At 38.9% G+C, this 22,931-nt stretch overlaps 1 protein-coding gene across 1 annotated transcript in view; it reads right to left on the bottom strand.

The window, feature by feature from the left end:
• The window catches only part of muc19 (mucin 19, oligomeric), a 107,861-nt gene extending 85,375 nt beyond the window's left edge, over positions 1-22,486 (bottom strand). Inside the window, exons 1-8 of the mRNA XM_031898207.1 lie at positions 22,420-22,486; positions 20,448-20,486; positions 11,621-11,846; positions 8,470-8,587; positions 5,861-5,921; positions 3,962-4,056; positions 804-1,023; positions 240-365 (exon numbers count right to left, since the gene is read on the bottom strand). Coding sequence (XP_031754067.1) covers positions 240-365; positions 804-1,023; positions 3,962-4,056; positions 5,861-5,921; positions 8,470-8,587; positions 11,621-11,846; positions 20,448-20,486; positions 22,420-22,486 — 952 coding nt within the window. The remainder of the gene's footprint in view (positions 1-239; positions 366-803; positions 1,024-3,961; positions 4,057-5,860; positions 5,922-8,469; positions 8,588-11,620; positions 11,847-20,447; positions 20,487-22,419) is intronic.
• Between the last annotated feature and the right edge of the window lie 445 nt (positions 22,487-22,931).

Here is a 22,931-nt window from a genome sequence, read left to right as displayed (position 1 = left end):
CAAATATTTAAGCAATTAAAAATGTATCTCATATTTTAAAAACCTCTGTACTTATTTCTCATATGCTGTTAGTTACATTATTATCTGAAATGGTAGATAGAATTATAAGATCTATAGTCAGAACAATATTCCGCAATGGAAACAGAATTTATTTTGTCATCAGCTTTTTTTACCATAAGTAAATATAATATAATATACATAATAATAAATATAATATATAATATACATATTTGCAATACCTTCCGGACATGCACAACCACCAACCACTCCTTTTTCTTTTAAAGGCTCTTGATTGGAACATGATGGTTTTAAATTAGGAGCACATTCATCATAGATTTGATTTTCAGGGCACTGTTGTGGCACCACTAAAGACAGAAAAAAATGAAACATTTATGATATTGTGAAAAGGTTTGTGTCCTTCTTTTGTAGTAGTTTCTTCCAACTTAAGGAAATTGTCAGCTAAAAAATGCCATAATTTTTTATTGCAACTTTGGTGCAATACTGTGAGAGAAAATCCACCCAGTTGTACTGCTGGAGACAGCATCTGACTTAATTTCATTTCAACAAATACAATCCCTGAGCTGTAAGATGTAATTTTTGTATGTGTGCTGCCATTCCCAACCAAACTTGCATCTGAACCAGGCCTGAACCAGTTTGGTTGTTTTTGTGCCTAATATTTGGTGTGTTCTGTCACAACAGGTGATATGTCACAATTAAGTAAAAATCTGCTTGTAACTACTTTTCCTAAAGGTCTGTATTTTGATTGATTTACAAAGATTAGTAAAATAAGAAAATCTTCATACCACATATTACATTTTCATCTTGTCTCCATAACCTCAAAGAGTCTGAACACCCTTCATTTCCAGACATCCGTGCTAATTCAGAAAGTGTTGAACATGTACATGCCCTTTTGTCATTCTCTGAGCAGTTGTATTCACAAGCGCATGCTTTGATGTAATCATCTGTTGAAGCACTCCCATAGTCCAGTGATGAAAACCATTTTAAAATGGTTTTGCTACAATACTAGACAATACAACACATTCATCGGTCAGTATGCTCATTTATAAGCAGTGTTTCAATTATTATTTACTATGCATCGTCAGTATAACATATTGCATACAACATACTTGCATTATGGCACTCATATATGATGGTACAGGTACAACCTTGTCCACCGTATTATCTGTTAAATAAAATAAGTTGTTTCCCACAAGCACATCTGTGTGTGTGTCTGTGTGAATGTTTGTCAATATTGTGAAAAAGATGAAGGAAAAATACTGGACCTTCATATTTTTACTGGTTGGCTGTCTATGGCCTATTGAAAAAAAATTTCATTGCAAAATCAGCTTTATGAGAGTAGATTGGGTGAGCATTTTTTCCAGTCTACAGGCCATGTTCATTTCTTGAGTAGCTGGCCTTATTAGTAGATGTGTCTCACCATTCTGTCCATCAGTATCAATTTATTAATACACAAAGTGGCTGGCCAGCTAACTTATTAAATTCATAAATTCGTTACTACATAGTACTTGAATACCATAAAAAGGTATTCACTTTAGTCAAAAGAATTTCAGCCAGTAGATTTATGTAAAGAATTTGGACTGAGACTGGACATAAAAAGTTTTTGCAACAAGTGGAATGCTTTTCTAATTTTGGAATTACTGCTTTCCCTTGATGAACTCCCTTACTCACTGGGATAGCTCCTGCCTCCTTCTCGAATTGGGAGAACACTCCAGAAATCTTTAAAAGGCCAACCCCACCCTCCTACTGGCATATTTTTGGTCCTTCTGCTTCTGCTCTTGCTCATTGGAAGCAACATTTTCTTTTTAGCCTTGGGAAAGCATTAGACCTGCACATAAAGCATCCTAGAAACAGGGTTTTTTGGTCCATAGGACCTTTTTTGTTCCCTATCACATCACCTTATACACATGTAGGGGGGAGGTTGAAGGGTGTTGATGGCTTTTTAACTGCTAGGGTGGATAACTTGTGGGGTCTGAGGTTGGGAAAGGGGACTTTGCCTAATACAAACTTCATTTAGTAATCAGGGTGGGCAATTGATATGGCTTGGGGGGCAACATCCAATTGAGACTCAATCAGTGATACCAGGATGGGTGCATGTGCCATCACTGGATTGAGGAGATGAGTTAGTAACATTTATTAACCTTTATACTGAGATGTGATGAGGTGGATACAATTGTTACCTAGTTTTTGTTGAGATAACATTAGCAGCTGTCATACGGGTGGTGAGCTCAAGGCAAGTAGATACATGTGTTACATACTACATTAACTTTTCTTTCCCCTTGATTCACTATCTGCCTCCCTTTTTTCTTTCCCTTGCAAGGGATTAAGGTAAATTGAGTGCCAGACAGGCAGGAATATAAATTATTTTTTTACTTTCCTTGGGGGGGGGAGAGGGATGTTTACACTTTTCAGCTAAGACTGCCTGTCTGTTCAAATGGATCGCTGGCTTATCCTGCACAGGGAGAGGGAGGGGAGGAGGGTTGAGCTGCCTGGAAGCTTGCCAGGAGAGTTAAATGAGATCTGCTACCTGAGCTCAATTAACAGTAATGTACATTTTCTAAGAAAACACTTATACTGCTGAAATTTTTCTGTGATATATTTCCTTATAAAGGTATTTAGAAAAAGTGTTTCAAATGTTAAAAAAATGGTGTTACAGTTTCTTTAAGATCACACAAGTGGTGTTCTTTTCTTTTGTTGCATATATTTACCTGATACTCCGTAAGGCACATTACCTTCCTATCCTCATTGGATCTGACACCTCCTTTTGTAGAAGGTACAACCATAATTTTGGATATTCTTATGTGGAAGGTGCAACCATATTTTCTTTTAACATTATACTTGCTATTTTTGAACAAGCAGAGACATCCCACCCACATTCCCATCATTTTTGCATACTTTGTGAAATGTCAAGTGTTTCTCTTCTTTATGTTCTCATATTATCTTAATAACTGAATGTGAATGTTTTCCTGCATGTATCACAATTATATGATGTTACCTAAACCACAATAAACATATTGTGGTTTAGGTAACATCATATAATTGTGAAAGTCTGCATGGTGTCATTCTTGTTAAATGAATGTCAAATGCTTGATCCAGGGAATGTTTACCATCACCATTGGGGTCAGGAGGAATTTTTTCCCCTTTTGAGGCATAATTGGCATGGCCTTCAAGCTGGGTTTTTTGTATTCATCTGGATCAAAGCAGTGGATATTAGTGATGAGCAAGGCTTTTCATCAGGCATGAATTTGTGGCAAATTTCTGCATTTTGCTATTGGCCGATTGTTTTGAGAAACAGACACAAAAATTTGCCTTGGAAAAATTATCCGCACAAGTTTTTTGTATCAGTGTCTATTGTTTAGACTTCAGTTTAAGGGCTCTGGCACACGGGGAGATTAGTCATCCGCGACAAAACTCCCTATTCACGGGCAACTAATCGCGAGTCTTTTTCTGCGATTTCCCGAAATCGCGCCGCCACGTGTGCCATCCCACTGGCGACTTACATGTTCGCCGGTGGGATGGCAGGTGAAGGCAACTCGGGGAGATTAGTCGCCCGCGAACAGGGAGTTTTGTCGCGGGCGACTAATCTCCCCGTGTGCCAGAGCCCTTAAGGTTACAGAAAGTCCATCAACCAGCAGATTATCTAGACATTAGAGATGCTAATGTTTTTTTTGTCACTACCGATAGATTGGTCTGAATTTTAATTTTATAAAGCCTGAACCATGTAGGCACTTCTGGGATATAGATTTGCCAGGTTATGACTGTGCGACTGTAGTAACGTTATGGAATTAAATTTTAACACTTGTAATATTTTACCATATGGGATACATTATTTCCTATATTCTTCATTTTGATCATTGTTTTTAACCACTTATACCTTTACAAAAAAAACAGTGTGATATGAAAATCTAAACTTAGCATAAAAGAAATATATTACAGTATGTACCTTTGTTCCTTCATCCTCAGGGTCAGGGTCAGGTGTAATAATTGTAGTTTCACCATTTCTTTCAGTTATGTGTCTTTCAAAAAACTCTTTTTGGTCTATCATAAAGAAATGCAGAAAACCATTGCATAATTATGTGAGGTTATTTTATGTCATCACGTACAATATTTAAAGTGTACTATGTTTTTAATTATTATGTTACATTTCCAGCAAATACTGTATAGTTTCATATACTGTATGTATACTTTATAAATAGAATCCTTTTGTTAGTTATGTATACTGAAATGTATAAAAAAATATAATAGAGGGCTATTACACTCTCAGAAGATGTACCTATCGTTACCTGCAAACGCTGGACATGTCATATCTCTCTTCCTCCTTTGACTCTCTTTATTCTAATATTTCAGTTATTTCCTGTCCTATTGCTGGCTACCTCTGCCTACTATTGCACACTCACCACTGCCATTAATTAGCTTGCTCCTGCAAAACTAAAACACAGTAGATCCAAACAGCTTCAGCATTGGGACATAGCTCATACTAAATCTTTTCAAAGACAGTCACATACACTTGAGTGTTACTGGTGCAAATCCCAGTCAGAATCCCTGCCAATCCCTGCACTGGCTTCTGCTACTATTCAGCCAAAAAATGTAAACTAATAACCCTTTAAAGCAGTTCATAACTCTGCCTTATGATACATCTTTGAACTTATCTCTAGATACACCCCCCCCCCTTTTTATGCCCCTCTACTGACCTGGTCCTCCATTACCTCCTCACACACTTGTATTCATAACTTTGTAATAGCTGCTCCCCTTCTCTAGAATTCTTTCCCACGACTGTTCTCCCAATTTATAGAAGTTTATACCACATTTAGTTTAACATAACTTAGTGTTCTGCAAAATCAGTACCCTATGCTACATCTCTCACCTTGCAGACTTCTGATCTTGCCCATACCCACATCTTGTGTTTCAACCCCTCTCCTTTAAGATTGTAAGATTTTTTACGCAGGGCCCTCTTCCTCACTTTTACCAAATAATAAATGCTTTGTATGTAAACCTGTATGTTCAATATATACACCTATTTATTGTACAGTGTTGTGAAATATGTTAAATACATGTTAATAATAATAATAATAATAATAATAATAATAATAATGTATTAAAATTATATAATAAGACTGAATTCCCAATCCTTAGTGCTACAAGAATCTGTGGAAACAAGCTATGTATGTGAGCATAGTGCACTAAGGCCAAAATGTGGAGTTACATAAAGTCCCTGGACTGTGTTCACATACTGTCTGTTGATAGTTTTGCTTACATGAAAGACATTTCAGTTCTGTATTCTAGAATATTTGAATGCTAAAGCACTTTAACAAGCCAAACACACCAGAACTGGCACACATTTCCTAAAATAAATCCAGGATTTGGTTTGGGATTTCGTCAAGATTTGGCCTTTAACAGCAGGATTCAGAACTGGTCAAATTTGAGTGCCTGGCCAAACCGAATTCTTAAAATCACATGACTTTTGGTCATGTGAAAACAGAAGTAAAAACGTTTCTAAGAGCACGCAAAGTTCTCGCTTCTATTTAACCCTGCTGTAGCTTAATATGCATATGCAAATTAGGATTTGGATTCAGTTTGGTATTCAGCCAAATCTTTTACAAAGGATTTGGGGTTCGGCTGAAAATAGTGGATTTGACTTGCATCTCTAATAATAACCTACAGTCTTCAGGTAGCTTTTAAAGCTATGATTTATGAGATGGTGTGTTTCTTTGGCTTGTTGTGCTAACCTTACAACCTAACCATAGCAGATTAAAACCACCTAGTAGCTAAAATTGTTTTACCTAGTTAAATGAAACAATTAAATAAAATGAAACATCTTAGGCTAAGGTATAATTTTTTTTACCTTGATTATTTTTAAATCCTTCGCAAAGACCACATACTTCGTAAGCCTTTCTGAGCTTCAACTAAACAAAAAGAAAAGAATGTATTATTTTTCTATACATTTCTTAGTTTGCGCTATAAAAAGATACCTATTTTCTTCCTCTGATAATTAAGTACATGAAAAAGAACATTGTTCCATGTTGCCTATGTAGGTTTAATGCAGCCAGTTGCCAGATAAACAGGCAATTCCCATACTGGAACCCTTGAACATAAATTCTACATCATGGCACCATAAAAATGGACCACATCCGGTAGGATTTAAAGCAAACCTGCACAGCTATTGCCACTGTTGTAGATTTTATGCATCCAGCACAATCACTCCAGTTACAGTTACAGTTCCCATCATTTTCACGACAAATCACTATGGGGATGAGCTATGGACAACATATTGAATAAAAGCTTTATATAGTTGCATGCTAACTACAGTACTTTGCAGTCATCCACAAAAGCTCACATCAATTAACGTAGTGGTGAAAACAGAAAAATATGACAAAAACAGTTCTTAATGTATACACTATTTAAATTCTTTAGACATATTCGCTCATAACTAGTGATTGGGCTTCCCAAAAACAGGGCAGTATTTGGGCAGATTATGGTTTTGGAGCAAGTTTATTCAGGACCCACCAGTTTCTAATGTCATGCCTGTTTTACTTATCCTGCCCAAAAGACAAATACTACATAGCCAGTATGTTCTGGCTATGTAGTATAGACATAAAAATTTATAAACCAAAAGACTTTAGCAAGATAATGAGGTTAGTGCATATTTAGGTTAAGCTCTATGGTGTAGGTTGTTCCTTCTTCTTGTATCTTAGGACTAAATCTTAAATGTATTTGTATACAATTATTTATATCCAGTTATTGTATTGTTCCCCATCTGTTCTATTAATTTATTGTTAACATAAACAGAGTTGTGTATACAAGTAACACTGTATAAATATACCGCTTGCCTCCAAAATCTTAGAGCGTATTGTCTTCTCCCGTATTACTAACTTTCTCAATGACCATAATTTATTAGACCCTCTGCAATCTGGTTTTCGGTCTGCGCACTCTACTGAGACAGCGTTGTGCAGAGTTACAAACGATCTTTAGGTTGCCAAAGCCAAAGGTCACTTTTCCATACTAATCCTCCTAGATCTATTGGCTGCGTTTGATACGGTTGACCACTCCCTCCTGATGCAAATTCTGCATTCGATTGGTCTCCGCAGTCAGGCTGCATCCTGGATCTCCTCTTATCTCTCTAACCGTTCATTCACTGTCTCCTATGCTAATAAAACCTCATCTCCAGTTCCTCTTAATGTGGGGGTACCTCAAGGCTCTGTACTTGGGCCGTTGTTGTTCTCCCTCTACATGCTGTCCTTGGGAGATCTTATCCGTTCATTTGGCTTCAAATACCATCTGTATGCTGATGATATCCAAATTTATCTGTCGACCCCTTCATTAACAGCTGAAACTGAGACTCAAATCTCTAACTGCCTCCTGGCCATCTCTAACTGGATGAACCAACGCCACCTCAAACTCAACCTAACAAAAACTGAACTAATGATCTTTCCGCCTAAGCCTGGTCCTACCCCCCCTTTTCTATCTCTATTGATGGCACCCTCATCAACCCCGTCGATTCGGCACATTGTTTGGGGGTGATCTTTGACTCCAGTCTCTCCTTTTCTAACCAAATTAACACCACTGTCAAAACCTGTCACTTTTTCTTACGCAATATTGCCAAAATTCATCCCTTTCTTTCTACTGCAACAGCTAAGCTGCTCATGCATGCTCTCATCCTGTCACGACTGGACTACTGCAACCTGCTATTAACCGGCCTCCCTAACTCCCATCTTTCCCCCCTACAGTCTATATTAAACACTGCTGCCAGAATTCTCCTCCTCTCATCCAGGAGAGTTCAGGCCCTTCCCCTGCTAAAGTCCTTATCGTGGCTTCCTATTAAACAAAGAATTTCTTACAAACTTCTTCTCCTAACCTTCAAAGCCCTCCATTCCTCTGCTCCTCACTACATCTCGTCCCTTGTGTCTCCGTATGTTCCCGGCCGACTCCTTCGTTCCTCGCAGAGCAATCGTTTGGTTGCGCCCCCCCACTACTACTGCGGTTTCCCGCCTTAAACCTTTCTGCCTGGCTGCCCCTTACATTTGGAATGCCCTCCCTGATTTCCTCCGGAGAGAATCCTCCCCCAGTATTTTTAAAACTAAGGTTAAAGACTACCTTTTGGAGCACTCACCCAGCACCTAATCTGGGAACTGGCACTTATATTGTAGTGTCACCCACTGTGACCTACAGCACTTATATTTGCCTATTTGTGTCTGTTAGTTACCCTCCCATATAGATTGTAAGCTCTACGGGGCAGGGACCTCCTTCCTCTTGTGTCCTCGACTCTTAACTTATTGCTGCTGTATTTATCTGTATTTATTATTATACTTTGTATTTATCTATTATCTTATTAACACCCTGTTTGTATTAATGTATTCTACTGTACAGCGCTGTGTACATAAGTAGCGGTTTATAAATAAAGATATACATACAATATATATAAATATATATATATATATATATATATATACTTACAGAAAATTGATTTTTGTTCCATGAGAATATCACATTTTCTTGGTTGTCATAAAATTTCATTTGCCTTCCATTCTTTGAAAGCGTTACTAGTTTGCTGTTATATTGTTCTTCACTAATCCTGGGAAATAAAGAAATAGTTGTAAATAGGGATTGGGTAGAGACCTAGAGCTAGTCTTTCTGGTAAACATACAAAACCAAACATGGAAAAGGTGTTTAATTACTGACTTCTTCATACTTTCTTGACATTTATGTTTAAAGGACAATGAAAGGTTAATATAAATTAAAAGTAAGTCTAAAGGCATTCTTTTTAAGTACTTACTACATATCTAAATTCCCAGATCCCTGCGTGCTTCTCTGAGATATGGTGCTGGCAGCCTACAGCAGTGTGAAGACTACAGTAACATCACTGAAATCTCTCTGTCCTTCCTGTAGGTGCCAGCGGCAGCCTTCCTATTCTCTGAGCATGTGTGTAACTTGATCCTGTCTGCTGTTCTGAGCTACACATACCCACCAGCCAATCAGAAGCGGATCTGGCAGAGGGGAGGGGGGGAGGGAATGAAACACATGTGCAGTATGAAGCAAGGAGGGAAAGGAAGGGAGAATACCTTTTTAGAGATGGCTGCCTGTTCTAGAAAATGTGAAGTAAGTGTGACTGAGTAAATATTTGATTAGGTGAGCCAAAAGTGTGGTGTTTTTACTAAACAATAGGAGGACTATTGGGCAGTATGCTTTTTAAATTTTGACTTGCATTCTCCTTTAAGGGGCTAGAACTCATTTTAGTACTTGTTTTCTCAGAACTAAACCCATTTACTAGATAAGATAAGTTGCTTGCTTCTGTTAAGAAAAAAATTTATATGTTTTATCTTCCCTCAAAATTCTTTTTATAAACTATAGAAAATTTCTGTATGGCCAAGAGTGGATGACACAAATAACTGGGAACATTGTTTATAGTGTGAATAAGAACATTATATAACTAGAAAGGGAAGTTTGAGAACAAACTTCATGTTGGGTTGAAAAACATGAAGTCACTGATAGAGATGTAGCGAACTGTTCGCCGCGAACTAATTCGCGCAAACATCGGGTGTTCGCAAGTTTGCGAACTGTTCGCGTATGTTCACAATTTGGGTTCGCGTGGCGTTTTTCCGCTGCGTTTTTTCTCGGCCTAAAAACGCCGCACAAGCCACACATGGCGTTTTTCAGCAAATCCCGTTTCCATGGTGCTAATAGTGCGAAATAGCAAAAAACGCCACGTATTTCCGCTCGGTCTGCCAGCTGCCTTTGCGGTTTTACGCAACGCTGTGTCAACAAAGTATTTTTCAGAGACATTTTTGCCCTTGATCCCCCTCCTGCATGCCACTGTCCAGGTCGTGGCACCCTTTAAACAATTTTAAAATCAGTTTTCTGGCCAGAAATGGCTTTTCTAGGTTTTAAAGTTCGCCTTGCCATTGAAGTCTATGGGGTTCGCAAAGTTCGCGAATATTCGCACTTTTTGGCGTAAGTTCGCGAACCGGTTCGCAAACTTTTTTTTTTAAGGTTCGCTACATCCCTAGTCACTGAATTAAATCTGATCTGTTTTTTCTAACCTTGGGTCGAAGTCACCCAGTGACAAACAGTGGGCACCCTGACATAAATAGTGTGAGAATGACAGCATTTTACATTTAAACCAATAAAATTCAAAGAATGAAATCTGATTGGCTGTTAGTGGCCCAACCCACTTTTTCTATTTTTGAACTGCAGTCCCCCAGTGACCAACTTTGCAAAAAAAAAAAAAAAACTTTGCATAAAAATTCTGAGAATGACAGCATTTTACACTTCACCATTAAAAGTAAATTGGTGAAATGTGATTGGCTGTTGGTGGCTCCACCCACTTGTTATAACCCTGAATATGTAGTCAGCCAGTGACTGCAAAGTTTGGGAACCCTGACATAAATAGTGTGAGTAAGGCAGCATTTTAAATTTAAATAAAACAAAAAAAATCAATAGGTGACATCTGATTGGCTGTTGGTGGCTCCACCCACTTTTTAAAACCTAAAAATGCAGTCCCCTAATGACCCTGGCGTTAATACTGTGAGAATGGCAGCAGGTTGAATTTCCCTATTGAAAATCAATACTTAAAATCTGATTGGCTGTTGGTGGCTTCGCCCACTTTTTATAACTCTGAACCGCATTTACCTGGTGACTAGCTCTGCAAAGTTTGAGGACTGTAGTATTAACATTTAAAGAATGGCAGCACAATTTTCCCTTGTGCTTAGAAAAGCACAAGCAACCTGCTCCACTATAGGGTGAAGAAGTGTGGAGAGTTTGGGTGTTGTACCCCTAAAACTGTAGGAGGAGTAGCGTTTAGAAAATGGGTGCGCTAAAAAGAAGAATAAAAAACGGAAGAATAAGCTGAATTCGAAGAACAGTATGTTGGGTTGAAAAAATGAATGAATATAATGTAACATTAAATTAACCCTTGCAAGGACAATACAAGAAATGTGGTTTTTGGACCACCTTATATTTAAATGTTTTTTGGCTACTGATGAATTTTGGAATCTGATAGCTACCTTTAAATTACTTGAATTTAATAGTAATCATCTCACACCCTTATTCTTGGAATACCAGTACCATGTGCTTTGCAGAGTTTGACTTGTTTTTTTCCCTCTTGTTTCTAGCATATTTGAGGAATCATTCTAATGGGTTAAATGTGATTGTAATTGTGTTTAAAAAAAAAAAAGTATAAGCAAATGTAAATAGCATTGTTCCATTAATTCTAAAGAGTCTGTACATATTCAACTGCTTAAAGGTTCTAAAACAAAAAAAATAACAACTAGAACATCAGTTTCAGGTTTCAGCTTCCAACCCCAATTGATATTTATATAATCTTAATATTGAAAGGTTTTAGGTGTCAGTGTTTTTTATTTGAATTTTTTTCAATTGTTGAATCTCAGATATTCATGTATGAAATACACAAATGTGAATGTTTTAGAGATCGTGCTTTTTTATTTTCATGAATCACATGAATTTTAATAAATTAGCTTCTGTTTCAGTACACCTTTAATTCTATAAAATGTAATATTTTTTTGTTTGAATTTGAAAAAATATTACTGCCTATCAGAAGCACATCCAAAGCATAACATATACAAATTAGTATTAATAAACGTATACTTACTTGTTACCGTTAACAAGAATGTCACCGTCAACATATTCAAATTCAACACCACTTATCTGGCCCCATAATGTCTCAAAATTTCCCTCTTTGTTGCGTTTTATTTCCACATTAAACTCAGGATTTTCCCCACATTGGCGACCAAAGGATATTGTGCTTTGGGATTCACAGTTGAATATTTTGCCATTTATCGCTCTATATGATAGCATGCCCCAAGTTGCACATTCTCCTAAAAAGCAACACATAAAAAAATCATTTCTGAAAAATAGTACATTCCCTCTTGTTTTTTATTAGTGCTAGGGAACAAACATTATAATAACATTTGACCATTTGACCATAAAATGTTTTTTGCAACAGACCAATTAATCAGATGTTAGATGTTACAAATTGTAGGCATATATATTGCCTACAATAACATATATTGAAGAAAAGTAGACACAGTTCTGTAGGTTACTAAGCGAGTCCATTTATATAAAAAGATCTTATTAAGCAGTACTGGTGGGAAGTTTGAAAATAACCTTGTTTTAAAGTATGTAAAATATTGAAAACATCGCAAAATTGATTGCCTTTTATTTTTGCCTAATGTATCAATAAAACTCTCCCACACTTCAAAGAAGCATTTTGAATATTTTCCCTTTTGGAACAAAGCTTCCAACCAGTCCATGTGGAACAGCTTGATTTTAAAGAGAGACAGCGAGGGGGGCTGGTTCTCAATCCACATTTGTAAAATAGGAAGCTGCAGATATAATAAATAACAATTTCTAATTCCTCAGGTGAGTCTAGTATTTGCTAGGGTGGGGATACCAAAGACTGCCCATTTGGGTAACAAAGGAACATGGTTATGTTTTCTATGGCAAAGCACAATATTGATACCAAGAAACAGGATTTCAGCTTCCAGGCTCATTTGAGTTAGTCAAATTACTGGTGCCCCTGAATAATAGGGAATTAAAGGGAGGTAGTAAGTGCAAAAACAAAGAACAGTTGACATTAATAAAACATTTATTTTAATCGGTTGTATGTGATTGTGTCTAATTTTAAAAAAAATGCAGATTTAGGTTTTAAAGACACATGGGATCATGGCACAGCTGCTTAAAATCATAAAATATAAACTTTAAATTGAAATTTATACACGCCCTATTACCTGCTTTTACTGGGCTGACTTGTAACTTGTATCTCATGGATATTTTTTCAATGTTACCAGCTGTCTATTTACTTAGATCCGTATCCAAAAGTTAGCCATATGTACATATGTAATTATAGGAAATGTTGGTGGGTTGGTGTAGTGATGGGCGAAATGTTTCGGCAGACATGGATTCGCGGCGAATTTCTGTGTTTCGCCATTGGCGGATTGTTTCGCGTAACGGATGGAAAAATTTGCTGGGCGACAAAAGAATAGCCACGGGCGACAAAAGAATAGCCGAGTGACAAAAAAATAGCCGGGAGCGACAAAAGAATAGCCGCGAGAAAAGAATAGCTTCAGGCGACAAAAGAATGGCTGCGCGACAAAAGAATGGCTGCGCGACAAAAGAATGGCTGCGCGACAAAAGAATAGCTGTGGGCGACAACATGCTATACAATGTCTATATCCACAGATTAATTTCACTGTAAAACACGATGTACATGATGCTACACTTTCCTCTGATATATGAATTTGTAACAAATTTGTAATATCTTATGATTTTTATTACTACGAAATGCACAGTAAGCAAGATCCTTATCACATAGCAATTATTATGTGCATTTACCACGTAATTTCCACTTATTTTGTTTTTCTCATTTAGTGTTCACCTTTTGGATTTTTGATTTTTCATGTTTTTTTTTTTATCCAGAATGTATGTAGATACATTCAGCACATTTTAACCCCTAGAGGTTATAAATTCAGTATCGAATTACAAATTATGAGATTTATTCAAAACACATGTACACAAAAAGAGCACTTCAGAAATTAAAATTGGGAAAACACCAGTCTGCATCCTCCTCAATTTTGATGAACCTGAGCTTTGGATAAACGATGATTGTTATTTTCCTCGTCTTTCCCCTTAGGTACATCATTAAACTCAAAAGAATGAACCAGTATAACATAAAATATTTTAATTTTGCAATCATATATTCTGCAATTCATGCTAAAGTAATTAATTGATTATAAGGTAATAAGTTGTAACTTGTCTCGAAAGGGGCGTAGTTTGTAAGATAAGATGATTGGCTGAGGAGGGTTTAAAAAGAACCCCTATGAAAGCGAAAACATTCGCCTTGACAAAGCTTTATTGCAAAACGCGCATCGGCATCTCAAACCCTATACTTAGATTTCCTTGTGCCAAGTAGAGATGTAGCGAACTGTTCGCCGGAGAACTAATTCGCACGAAAATCGGGTGTTCGCAAGTTCGCGAACTTTTAGCGATGTTCGCAATTTTGGGTTCGCCTTAGCTGGAGCCAAATTTTGACCTCTCACCCCAGAGCCAGCAGATACATGACAGCCAATCAGGCAGCTCTCCCTCCTGGACCACCCCCGGACCACTCCCTTCCATATATAAACCGAAGCCCAGCAGCCATTTTACATTCTGCCTGTGTGTGCTTGATGAGTTAGCATAGGGAGAGAGCTGTGCAGGGGTTTGAGGGGCAGTTTAGGTAGCTTTGCTGACTAGTGATCTACTTTCTACTGCTCTGTATGTAGCTGCTGTGGGCAGGCAGCTGTCCTGTGCTGATCATCTGCTGTAACCCAATAGTCCTTGTAAGGACTGCTTTTATTTTCTGATTACTGTTACTCTTCTTTTCATTGTGTACTGCAGCACCAACCACACATTTACATCATTTTTTTTATTTGTGTTTTTTTACTTTACTACTGTAATTTATAGAGCCCAGTGCTATTAGTCTAGCTGTGTTGGGGACTGGTGTGCTGCTCCTAGTAGTTCACCCCCAGCACCAACCAGAGATCACTTTTTTTTATTATTAATTTTTTTTTTTTTATTTAACTTACTGTTCTTTAATGTGTCCAGTGCTGTTTGCTGTTGTTCATAGTAGTGCACCAAACACGTTACACATTGTAGTGACATTGCATTGCAATAAAATCACCTGAGCGATGTTTTTCCACCAGCAATAATATATTCCGTATCCACTACTGCGGCGTTTTGTCTTTGCGTGTGAACCGGCTGTAACCTTTACACGACTTGATTGGCATGTAGACGCCAGATGTTTTAAAGCAGTTTATTACACAAGTTTAGAAATGTAGTGTGATTTCTGCCCTTTACAGCACAAAACGCAACGCTGTGTCAACAATGTATTTTTCAGAGAAATTTTTGCCCTTGATCCCCCTTCTGCATGCCACTGTCCAGGTCGTGGCACCCTTTAAAAAACTTTAAAATCAGTTTTCTGGCCAGAAATGGCTTTTCTAGTTTTTAAAGTTCGCCTTCCCATTGAAGTCTATGGGGTTCGCAAAGTTCGCAAAAGTTCGCACTTTTTGGCGGAAGTTCGCGAACGGGTTCGCGAACTTTTTTTGTGAAGTTCGCTACATCTCTAGTGCCAAGGTATTTTTTACATGGTAGTAGGCACAAGGATAGTAGGGCTATATAATAATGTGGTAAACATAGATTAGCTGCGGAATAAGATCTGTGCTGGGTTATAGTATTAGTGTGGGCAATCGTTGAACAGAACCACTTGATAAGTGGCTGAAATATCTGACTGACATTTGGGGAGCGGAAGCTCCAAGATAGGAATATCTGTCATAAGCTGAGTTTGTGCTGAGGTACAGGTCCTCTCTTTTTGAGGTATGTAGGCACAATTCCCAAGCTCCGAATCGCTATTCACGAGTGTTAAAACCATTGTGTGCAAGTAAATTGTTAAGAACTCCCTGTGCCGAGGTATTTTGTACAAGGTAGTAGGCACAAGGACGGTAGATTATTGTAATGATTGTTGAAACATAGATCAGCTGTGGAATAAGTGTGGGTAATGGTTGAATAGATCCATTCGACAAGTGGCCCAAATATTCGAGTGACATTGGGGTAGTTGAAGTTCTGAGATAGGAGCATTTGTCATTCTTTGAGCTTGTGCCGAGGTATAGGTTTTCCTCTTCAAGGTATGTAGGCACAACACTCAAGCTTTGAATTATTAACCACCAGTGATAACATTAATTGAGTAAGTAAACTGCGAAAAATCCTGTGCGATCTAAATTGTGTTTGATTAGCAGGCACTGAGTGCCAATAGTTAGGTTTATTGAGATTGAGTGTAAATAAGTTCAATCTGCGCCGAAATAGCGAATGACTGGCGACCGGTAGCCCTTACCCCCATCGTGAGCAAATGCTTTGAGAGGCTGGTCAAGGACTTCATCTGCACTGTCAGACTCACTGGACCCTCTACAATATGTATATCACCACAACAGATCCACTGATGATGCCATAGCCCTGACATTTCACACTGCTCTCTTGCACCTGGAGAAGAGAGACACGTATGTGAGAATGCTGTTTGTAGATTACAGCTCAGCATTCAACACCATTGTTCCCTCAAAGCTGGACAGGAAACTACAGGATCTAGGACTGAGCAGCTCTCTCTGCAGCTGGATCCTTAATTTCCTTTCAGACAGACGCCAGGTGGTCAGACTGGGCAGCACCACCTCATCCTCCATCATTATGAACACTGGTGCTCCACAGGGGTGTGTACTGAGCCCTCTCTTGTACACACTTATGACTGCACGGCCACTAGCAACTCCAACATCATTGTGAAGTTTGCGGACAACACAACAGTGGTGGGTCTTATCACCAATGGTGATGAGAAGGCATATAGGGAGGAGGTCAGTGCCCTGTCACATTGGTGCCAGGAGAACCATCTCACCCTCAATTTTACAAAGACCTAAGAGATGATAGTGGACTTCCGGAGGTGTGGAGAAGTACATACCCCCATCACAATTAGTGGACCTGCTGTGGAGAGAGTGAGTAGCTTCCTTTTCCAGGGTGTGCATTTAGCAGAGGATCTCACATGGTCCGTTCACACGGACAAAACAGTGAAGAAAGCGCAGCAGCGCCTCTTCTTTCTCAGGCTAAAGAGATTTGGCATGAGCCCCTGCATCCTCAGGACCTTCTACAGCTGTGCCATTGAGAGCGTCCTCACTGGATGCATCACTACCTGGTACGGCAGCAGCACTGCCTACAACCGCAAAGCTCTGCAGAGAGTGGTGTGGTGTTCCGAAAGGATAATTGGAGATGAGCTTCTCTCCCTCCAGGACATCTATAGGAAGTGGTGCCTGAGGAAATCGGAGAGGATCATTAAAGACTCCAGTCACCCTAGTCACGGACTGTTCAAACTACTTCCGTTGGGCAGGAGATATAGTAGAACCCGGTCCCGAACCAGCAGGCTGAGGGACAGCTTTTTACATCAGGCCATCAGACTGCGGAACACTGACCACTAACACTTAATAGACACTTCAGCAACACTACGACACTATTCATGTGCACCCATTCTTATATTCTTATACATGCCTACTCATGTGCATATTTATTCTATATTTTGTACTCCACTGCTGCTTGTGAAGCTTGCACACAAGAATTTCACGCACATGTACTGTACCAGTGTACCAGTAATATGATGTGACATGTGCTTTGATCTGATTTGAATACTGTGTGTGTTGGAAGGAGATTTAAAGAGTAATTATCAATTACTGTTAATTAATTACCACAATCAAGAGGAATCAGCGCGTCTTGTATTCCGAAAGCTGTAAAGAGTGATTTGTTTGGAAGTACAGCACTGAGTGCTGATATTATAAGTATATAAGTATCTTAATTTAAATTAATAAGCTATAATTTCCAATTTTACTAGGAATAATAATATATAATTATAGATATTATCGATAAATTCAGGGATAGTCAGTAGCACAGTAATTGCATCTGAATGTGATATATTGTAGCTAGCCCTGATGAAACTAAAATTCTGTGTAAGCGATCTCGCATTGTACTGATAGTAGTGGACCTCAAACGAACTCGCTATAATGATAATTTACCAATAAGTTAGAGTGCTGTGCACTCCGTAAGCAGTGGAAGTTGGTGGAGTAACAGCCACTGAGTGTCGGTGTATAACTATACTTAAATCTAAAGTAACAAGTTAATAACACTATACTATCTGCACTTATTAGGAATGATTATCCAGGAAGAGATGATGCCGGCAATTTTAGTGATTCGCCGATAGTGAAGTAATTGTGTATAACCCTTTCTTGGCTGTAACCAAGCCAACAGCATGGCTAGATAGGTCTAGAGCACATGTACACGTGACTCAGTCCTTCAGGATGGGCCTTCGCTATGTGGAAGTGACCAAATGGAGCTATGGTGTAGTGCAACTACAACCCACTGTAGCTTTGTGCAGTGCAGAATAAAAAATGGGTGCCAGAAGGTTCTTGCAGTTGAACAGTAGAACTGGTTTATTGTCAGAGACAATGAATTTGCAGGGTTATGCAATATACTCACACACATCAGTTAGCATAGCATTTCTCTGAGGACAGCACAGAGAGGGTGCACACCAGCTCCTCCCAACTCCTCTTGAGCCTGGGCATGATCAGTGCCACCGGTTCAGTTGCTCACTCTCTGGAACAGTCAGCTTGGATACCACACTCCTCAGGTTGAACACCTCTAGCCCTCAGGGCCTTATTACAACTCTGGATCAGGGTTCACACACTACCTGCCTCCTATGTCTAAACCGTGGCCCTACGCTAAAGCAACAATGCCTGTCTGGAAGGGTACTCCCAACTACTTTCCTCTGAGCCAAACTGCTCATGCTTCCTTCCCTCACTATCTCACTTTCCTAGTAAGTGCTCCACAAAACTTGCTACCTAACTGGTCCTAATTTACAGGGTCCCTGTCCCCGACTTCACGAGAGTGGATGACAACACTCTGGGGCATATGGCTTTACTAGGGCCTAGTCCTGCTCCCAGGCTCAGGGGTCCTTCCCCTGTGAGCAAAGGCAGCAAAAGAGGCAGCCCCACCCCCCTGTTAAGCAATATATCTGAGTGCCAAGGGAGTGGTCTCCCTGTTAACCAATGAACACACATATGCAACTCAAAACTGATACATGGGTCTTTGCCCAGTCCCAGTAGGGACTAGTTAACCCTATGGATCCCTACATGTGTCTGTTTGAGAACTTTGAACTAATACTTACCGCAGTTTGTCCTGATGTATAGAAGGTAGAGTGCCAGTGACTCTACAGGTTAACAGCAGCTGAAACGATAGGCACTAAGTGCTGGTAGTTATGGGCTTTGCAATTTAGCTGGAGAAACGTATATAGCATGAAAGATCTATATGCAAAGGGTCGCTAAAAAAGTACATCAAATAGTAATCAAGGTGTAAGCGTCTTCGCTGAGTTTGTGGGTACAATGTGTACTAGATAGATACAACAAACCACAGAACACATGATAACTGGTAATAAAATCATTTATTGGCATATACCACAATAGTAGTCCTCTGTAGGTTTATTGGGGATAAATGGTATGCATAAACAAAATCAGAATATATAAATACTTACTAACTTTAAAACGCTGCAAAAAAGAAAAATCAAATAAACATACTTACTGAATCACTGAGTCATGGTCCATCCTGAGTCACGGTCCATCCTCTCCAAGACACTGTATTACTAACATCACGATTTGCCAAGTCGGATATATAACATTTCCTATAATTAGTCAGTTCACAGCAATGATTGCTACATATGTACATATGGCTAACTTTTGGATACGGTTCTAAGTAAATAGACAGCTGGTAACATTGAAACAATATCCACGAGATACAAGTTACAAGTCAGCCCAAAAAAAGCAGCTAATAGGGTGTGTTCATAACTTTTCTTTCCTAATTTTTAGCGATCTAGATTTTAATACATAACTAATAAAGTTTATATGTTATGATTTTAAGCAGGTGTGCCATGATCCCATGTGTCTTTAAAACCTAAATTTCCATTCCAATATACATATTGTACACCCTGCAGTGAGGCTATAGTGCGAGGCCTTCCTCGTTTATAATTAATTTTAAAAAATATCTAAAACTATTCTTATTTTCTAGACCCATGATCCCCAACCAGTGTCTCCTGAGCAACCTGTTGATCCCCAGCCCTTTGGATGTTGCTCCCAGTGGTCTCAAAGCAGGTGCTTATTTTTGAATTTCTGGTTAGAAGGCAAGCTTTGATTGTACAAAAACCCAGTGTAATTGCCAAACAGAGCCTTCTGTAGGCTTCCAGTCAACATAGGCCAAATAGCCAATTATAGCTCTCACTGGCACCACCAGGAACTTTTTTATACTAGTGCTGCTCTCCAAAACATTTTTCATTTGAATGTGGCTCGTGGGTATAAAAGGTTGAGGATCCCTTTTCTAGACTATTAGTTTCATGTACTAATGCAACCCAACAATTGGAGCAAATGTTGATGCAAGCTTAGCACTTTTCTCAAAGGACAAACATTGCCCACAATTTGATAACAAAAACAACTGGTTTCATGAAGTGTAAATGAAGCATTCCCCTGATCCTTGTGTGCTGGATATATTTTCTTTTAATTAATTTTGCCATAATTCTGGCACACAAGGCATCTTTTATTAGATTGGAATCAGGTTATTTTGAGAGAGTAAGAGATCAAGCCAAGTGAGGAGAATTGGGCTGCTTGTGTGTAGAGTAGGTAATGTTGTTCACAGATAAATTACAACATGTAGGCAGTTGTTTCTTATTTTGATGCGTATAATGGTGCATATTTACCATTAGGGTAACTTTTAAGAATTGCTTTTAGTGGATTAGAAATTAACCATGGGATTAAAACTTTCATGTTGTCACACAAACTTTGCATTTCACAAATTATTTTACTCTCAATGGTTACATTTACCAGTTAATCTGTTTTCCTCTGGAGAAGCACTTGTTGATTCTGCAAAGAAACAAGTAATCATTAAAACTATAATCTTTGGAAAAAATGGGCTTCTTTAGGTGTATTAACTACTATTCAAATATATTTATATAAACAAAATGCACATATTTTACAAAATAGCTCTTTCTTAAAATTACTAGGGGCCATAGATAATATCTCTATGATGTTTGATATTTGTAAAGTCTAAGGATCTTTAAATGTGGAAAACTAAAAGTTAAAAAAGTGATACACAATGTAAATATTTTGTGCCCTGATAGAAGTTAAATAAAAATCAGAAAATATAGGGTATGTAAAACCTTTTATTGGCTAATATAGTAGATTATAAAATGCAAGTTTGCAAGCTTTTTGGTGGTCCCTGCTTCAGGCATGGTATAAAACAGCAAGTGAAAGATCATTACATTTATACAAACTGACACTGGGTTAAATTATTATTGATCTAATTACAATATATAGACAGTATTTGGGTGATATTAATAGTTTAAAGGCCACAATACAGGGTATTAAACTGCTTCATAAATTTGTTTTCTCAGTCCTTTCCTTCCTGTTGTATTTTGAAGTTGCCCATTAGTATTGTAACTCGAAGGTCATCAAATCTATCACTGTTAGAAAAGTGTGCTGCTCCTGGAAGTTGATATTGGATCTATGGAAGGACATTTGTGGTAGCTGGGCACTCCACACACAGGATAAGGTAGGCCATATTGAATGACTTGCAGGAGAATGACCGCTTAATCATGTGTTTCTGCTAGCAATGTGGTACTTAGCCTGTAATGTAGACGTGAGTACAGGTTTTACACCTTTTTGCAGGCAGGCTGATGTGCCATTTCCTGCTAGGTCCCTTGTAGAGCTTTGCTCTATTTTGGTGGCTGGGGTTTTTACCCTGTAGGGGTTTGGATGGAAAGGTTGTTTCCACTTACCTTTCAAAGTTTGGATCCTTCTGTTCGCGCTTCAGAGCAAGAAGCACACTGCGGTAATCCTCCTGAAGGGGGTTAAGTGGGCTTTTCATGTTTTTGCCCTGGGGCAGGAGCCCTTCTTAACATGGCTGCCTCCCCTGTATGCCACTTTCAACATGGTGGAGGAGGTACGTGACATGAGCTCCTGCTAGTACAAGGAAGCAACTTCAAGGCGCGTCCTTCTGTGGTCCATACCCTGCTTCCTAATGGCGGGCAAGGTTTTTTCATGAAGGGCGCATGCGCTTTGGCACTATTGGTTGTTGCGCCTTTGAGGGTGGGATTTTTGAATTTTTAAATTTGGCTGACCTTGGCTAGGTGCTGCCTTTTCCTTGAGCGTTTTACACATTCCTTATACAGCCGGCCGAAAGGTCTTCCTGGTCTCTTGTGTTGCATGTATTTATTTATTTTTATTATTATTTTATTCTTTCTAGTGCCTGTTTGTGCTTATTTGGGCTCTATTCCAAATCAAGGCTTTTTTATTGTTTCTCCAATCCCAAGATCTCCAGAAAAAGGAGTATCTTAGAGAAGTATTAGCAGCAGCTGCTGTTCGAAAAAGTCCTTTTGCCATTTCAGAAGATCAAAAGGGCCAAGGCTTCTATTCCATTCTGTTTCTGGTGAAGAAATCCTCAGGGGGCTGGAGGCCCATTTTAGATCTGAAAAGACTGAACTCTTTCATAGTTCCACAGAAGTTCTAGATGGAGTCTATTCACACTATTATTCCAGTAGTTCAGGAAGGGGACTGGTTGATCTCCATCAATTTGAGAGATGCTTATCTCCATGTCCCAGTAGTGGTTTGTCATCAGCCTTTTCTCCGATTTGCAGTGGGCAAAAGAGGGCATTATGATTTGGCATTACCTGGACGACCTGCTTTTATCAGGCAGAATCCGTCTCTGCTAGTCAGACACCGAGACCGGGTTGTCTCTTTCCTTTTGCAGGAGGGGGTTGATGCTCTACTTCAGAGATGGGATTTTCCGCTAGTTTACCTTTTTCCTCCAGTCCTTCTTCTACTGTCAGTTCTCCTGAAGATCCAGAGCTAGAGGGTGGAGACATTACTTCTGAAACTCCATATAGAGGAACCTTGGTGGAACCTCTGGACCAGGCTTATGTCTGGAATTTGACCTTGAAGACCTTGTTTTTGCTATTACATCAGTCTTCTGCAAGCTTTGTCCATAAGTCAGGAAAATATGACTTTTCTGCCAGATAAGATTATCTTGAAGCCAGACATGGCTTTTCTACCTAAGGTTGTTTCAACGTTCATTTAAATTCAGAAATTATCCTCCCTTCACTGTTCACCTCAGGAGATCCTCTATTTTCAAACTTGGATCCAGTTAGAGCGGTGAAGCAGTACCTGAGTTCTACAGAATCCTTTAGAAAATCGAACAATTTCTTCATTATCCCAGCAGGGGCCAGAAAGAGTCTGAAGGCCTCCACATCCACTATTTCTAGAGGGTTGGTGATCGTGATTTCAAAAGCCTATTGGCTACAGGGCAAGCTA

Source organism: Xenopus tropicalis, chromosome 3, assembly GCF_000004195.4.
Source record: "Xenopus tropicalis strain Nigerian chromosome 3, UCB_Xtro_10.0, whole genome shotgun sequence".
NCBI lineage: Eukaryota > Metazoa > Chordata > Amphibia > Anura > Pipidae > Xenopus > Xenopus tropicalis.
Note: the sequence above shows the minus strand (reverse complement) of the source record. Positions and strands in the feature narration are given on the sequence as shown.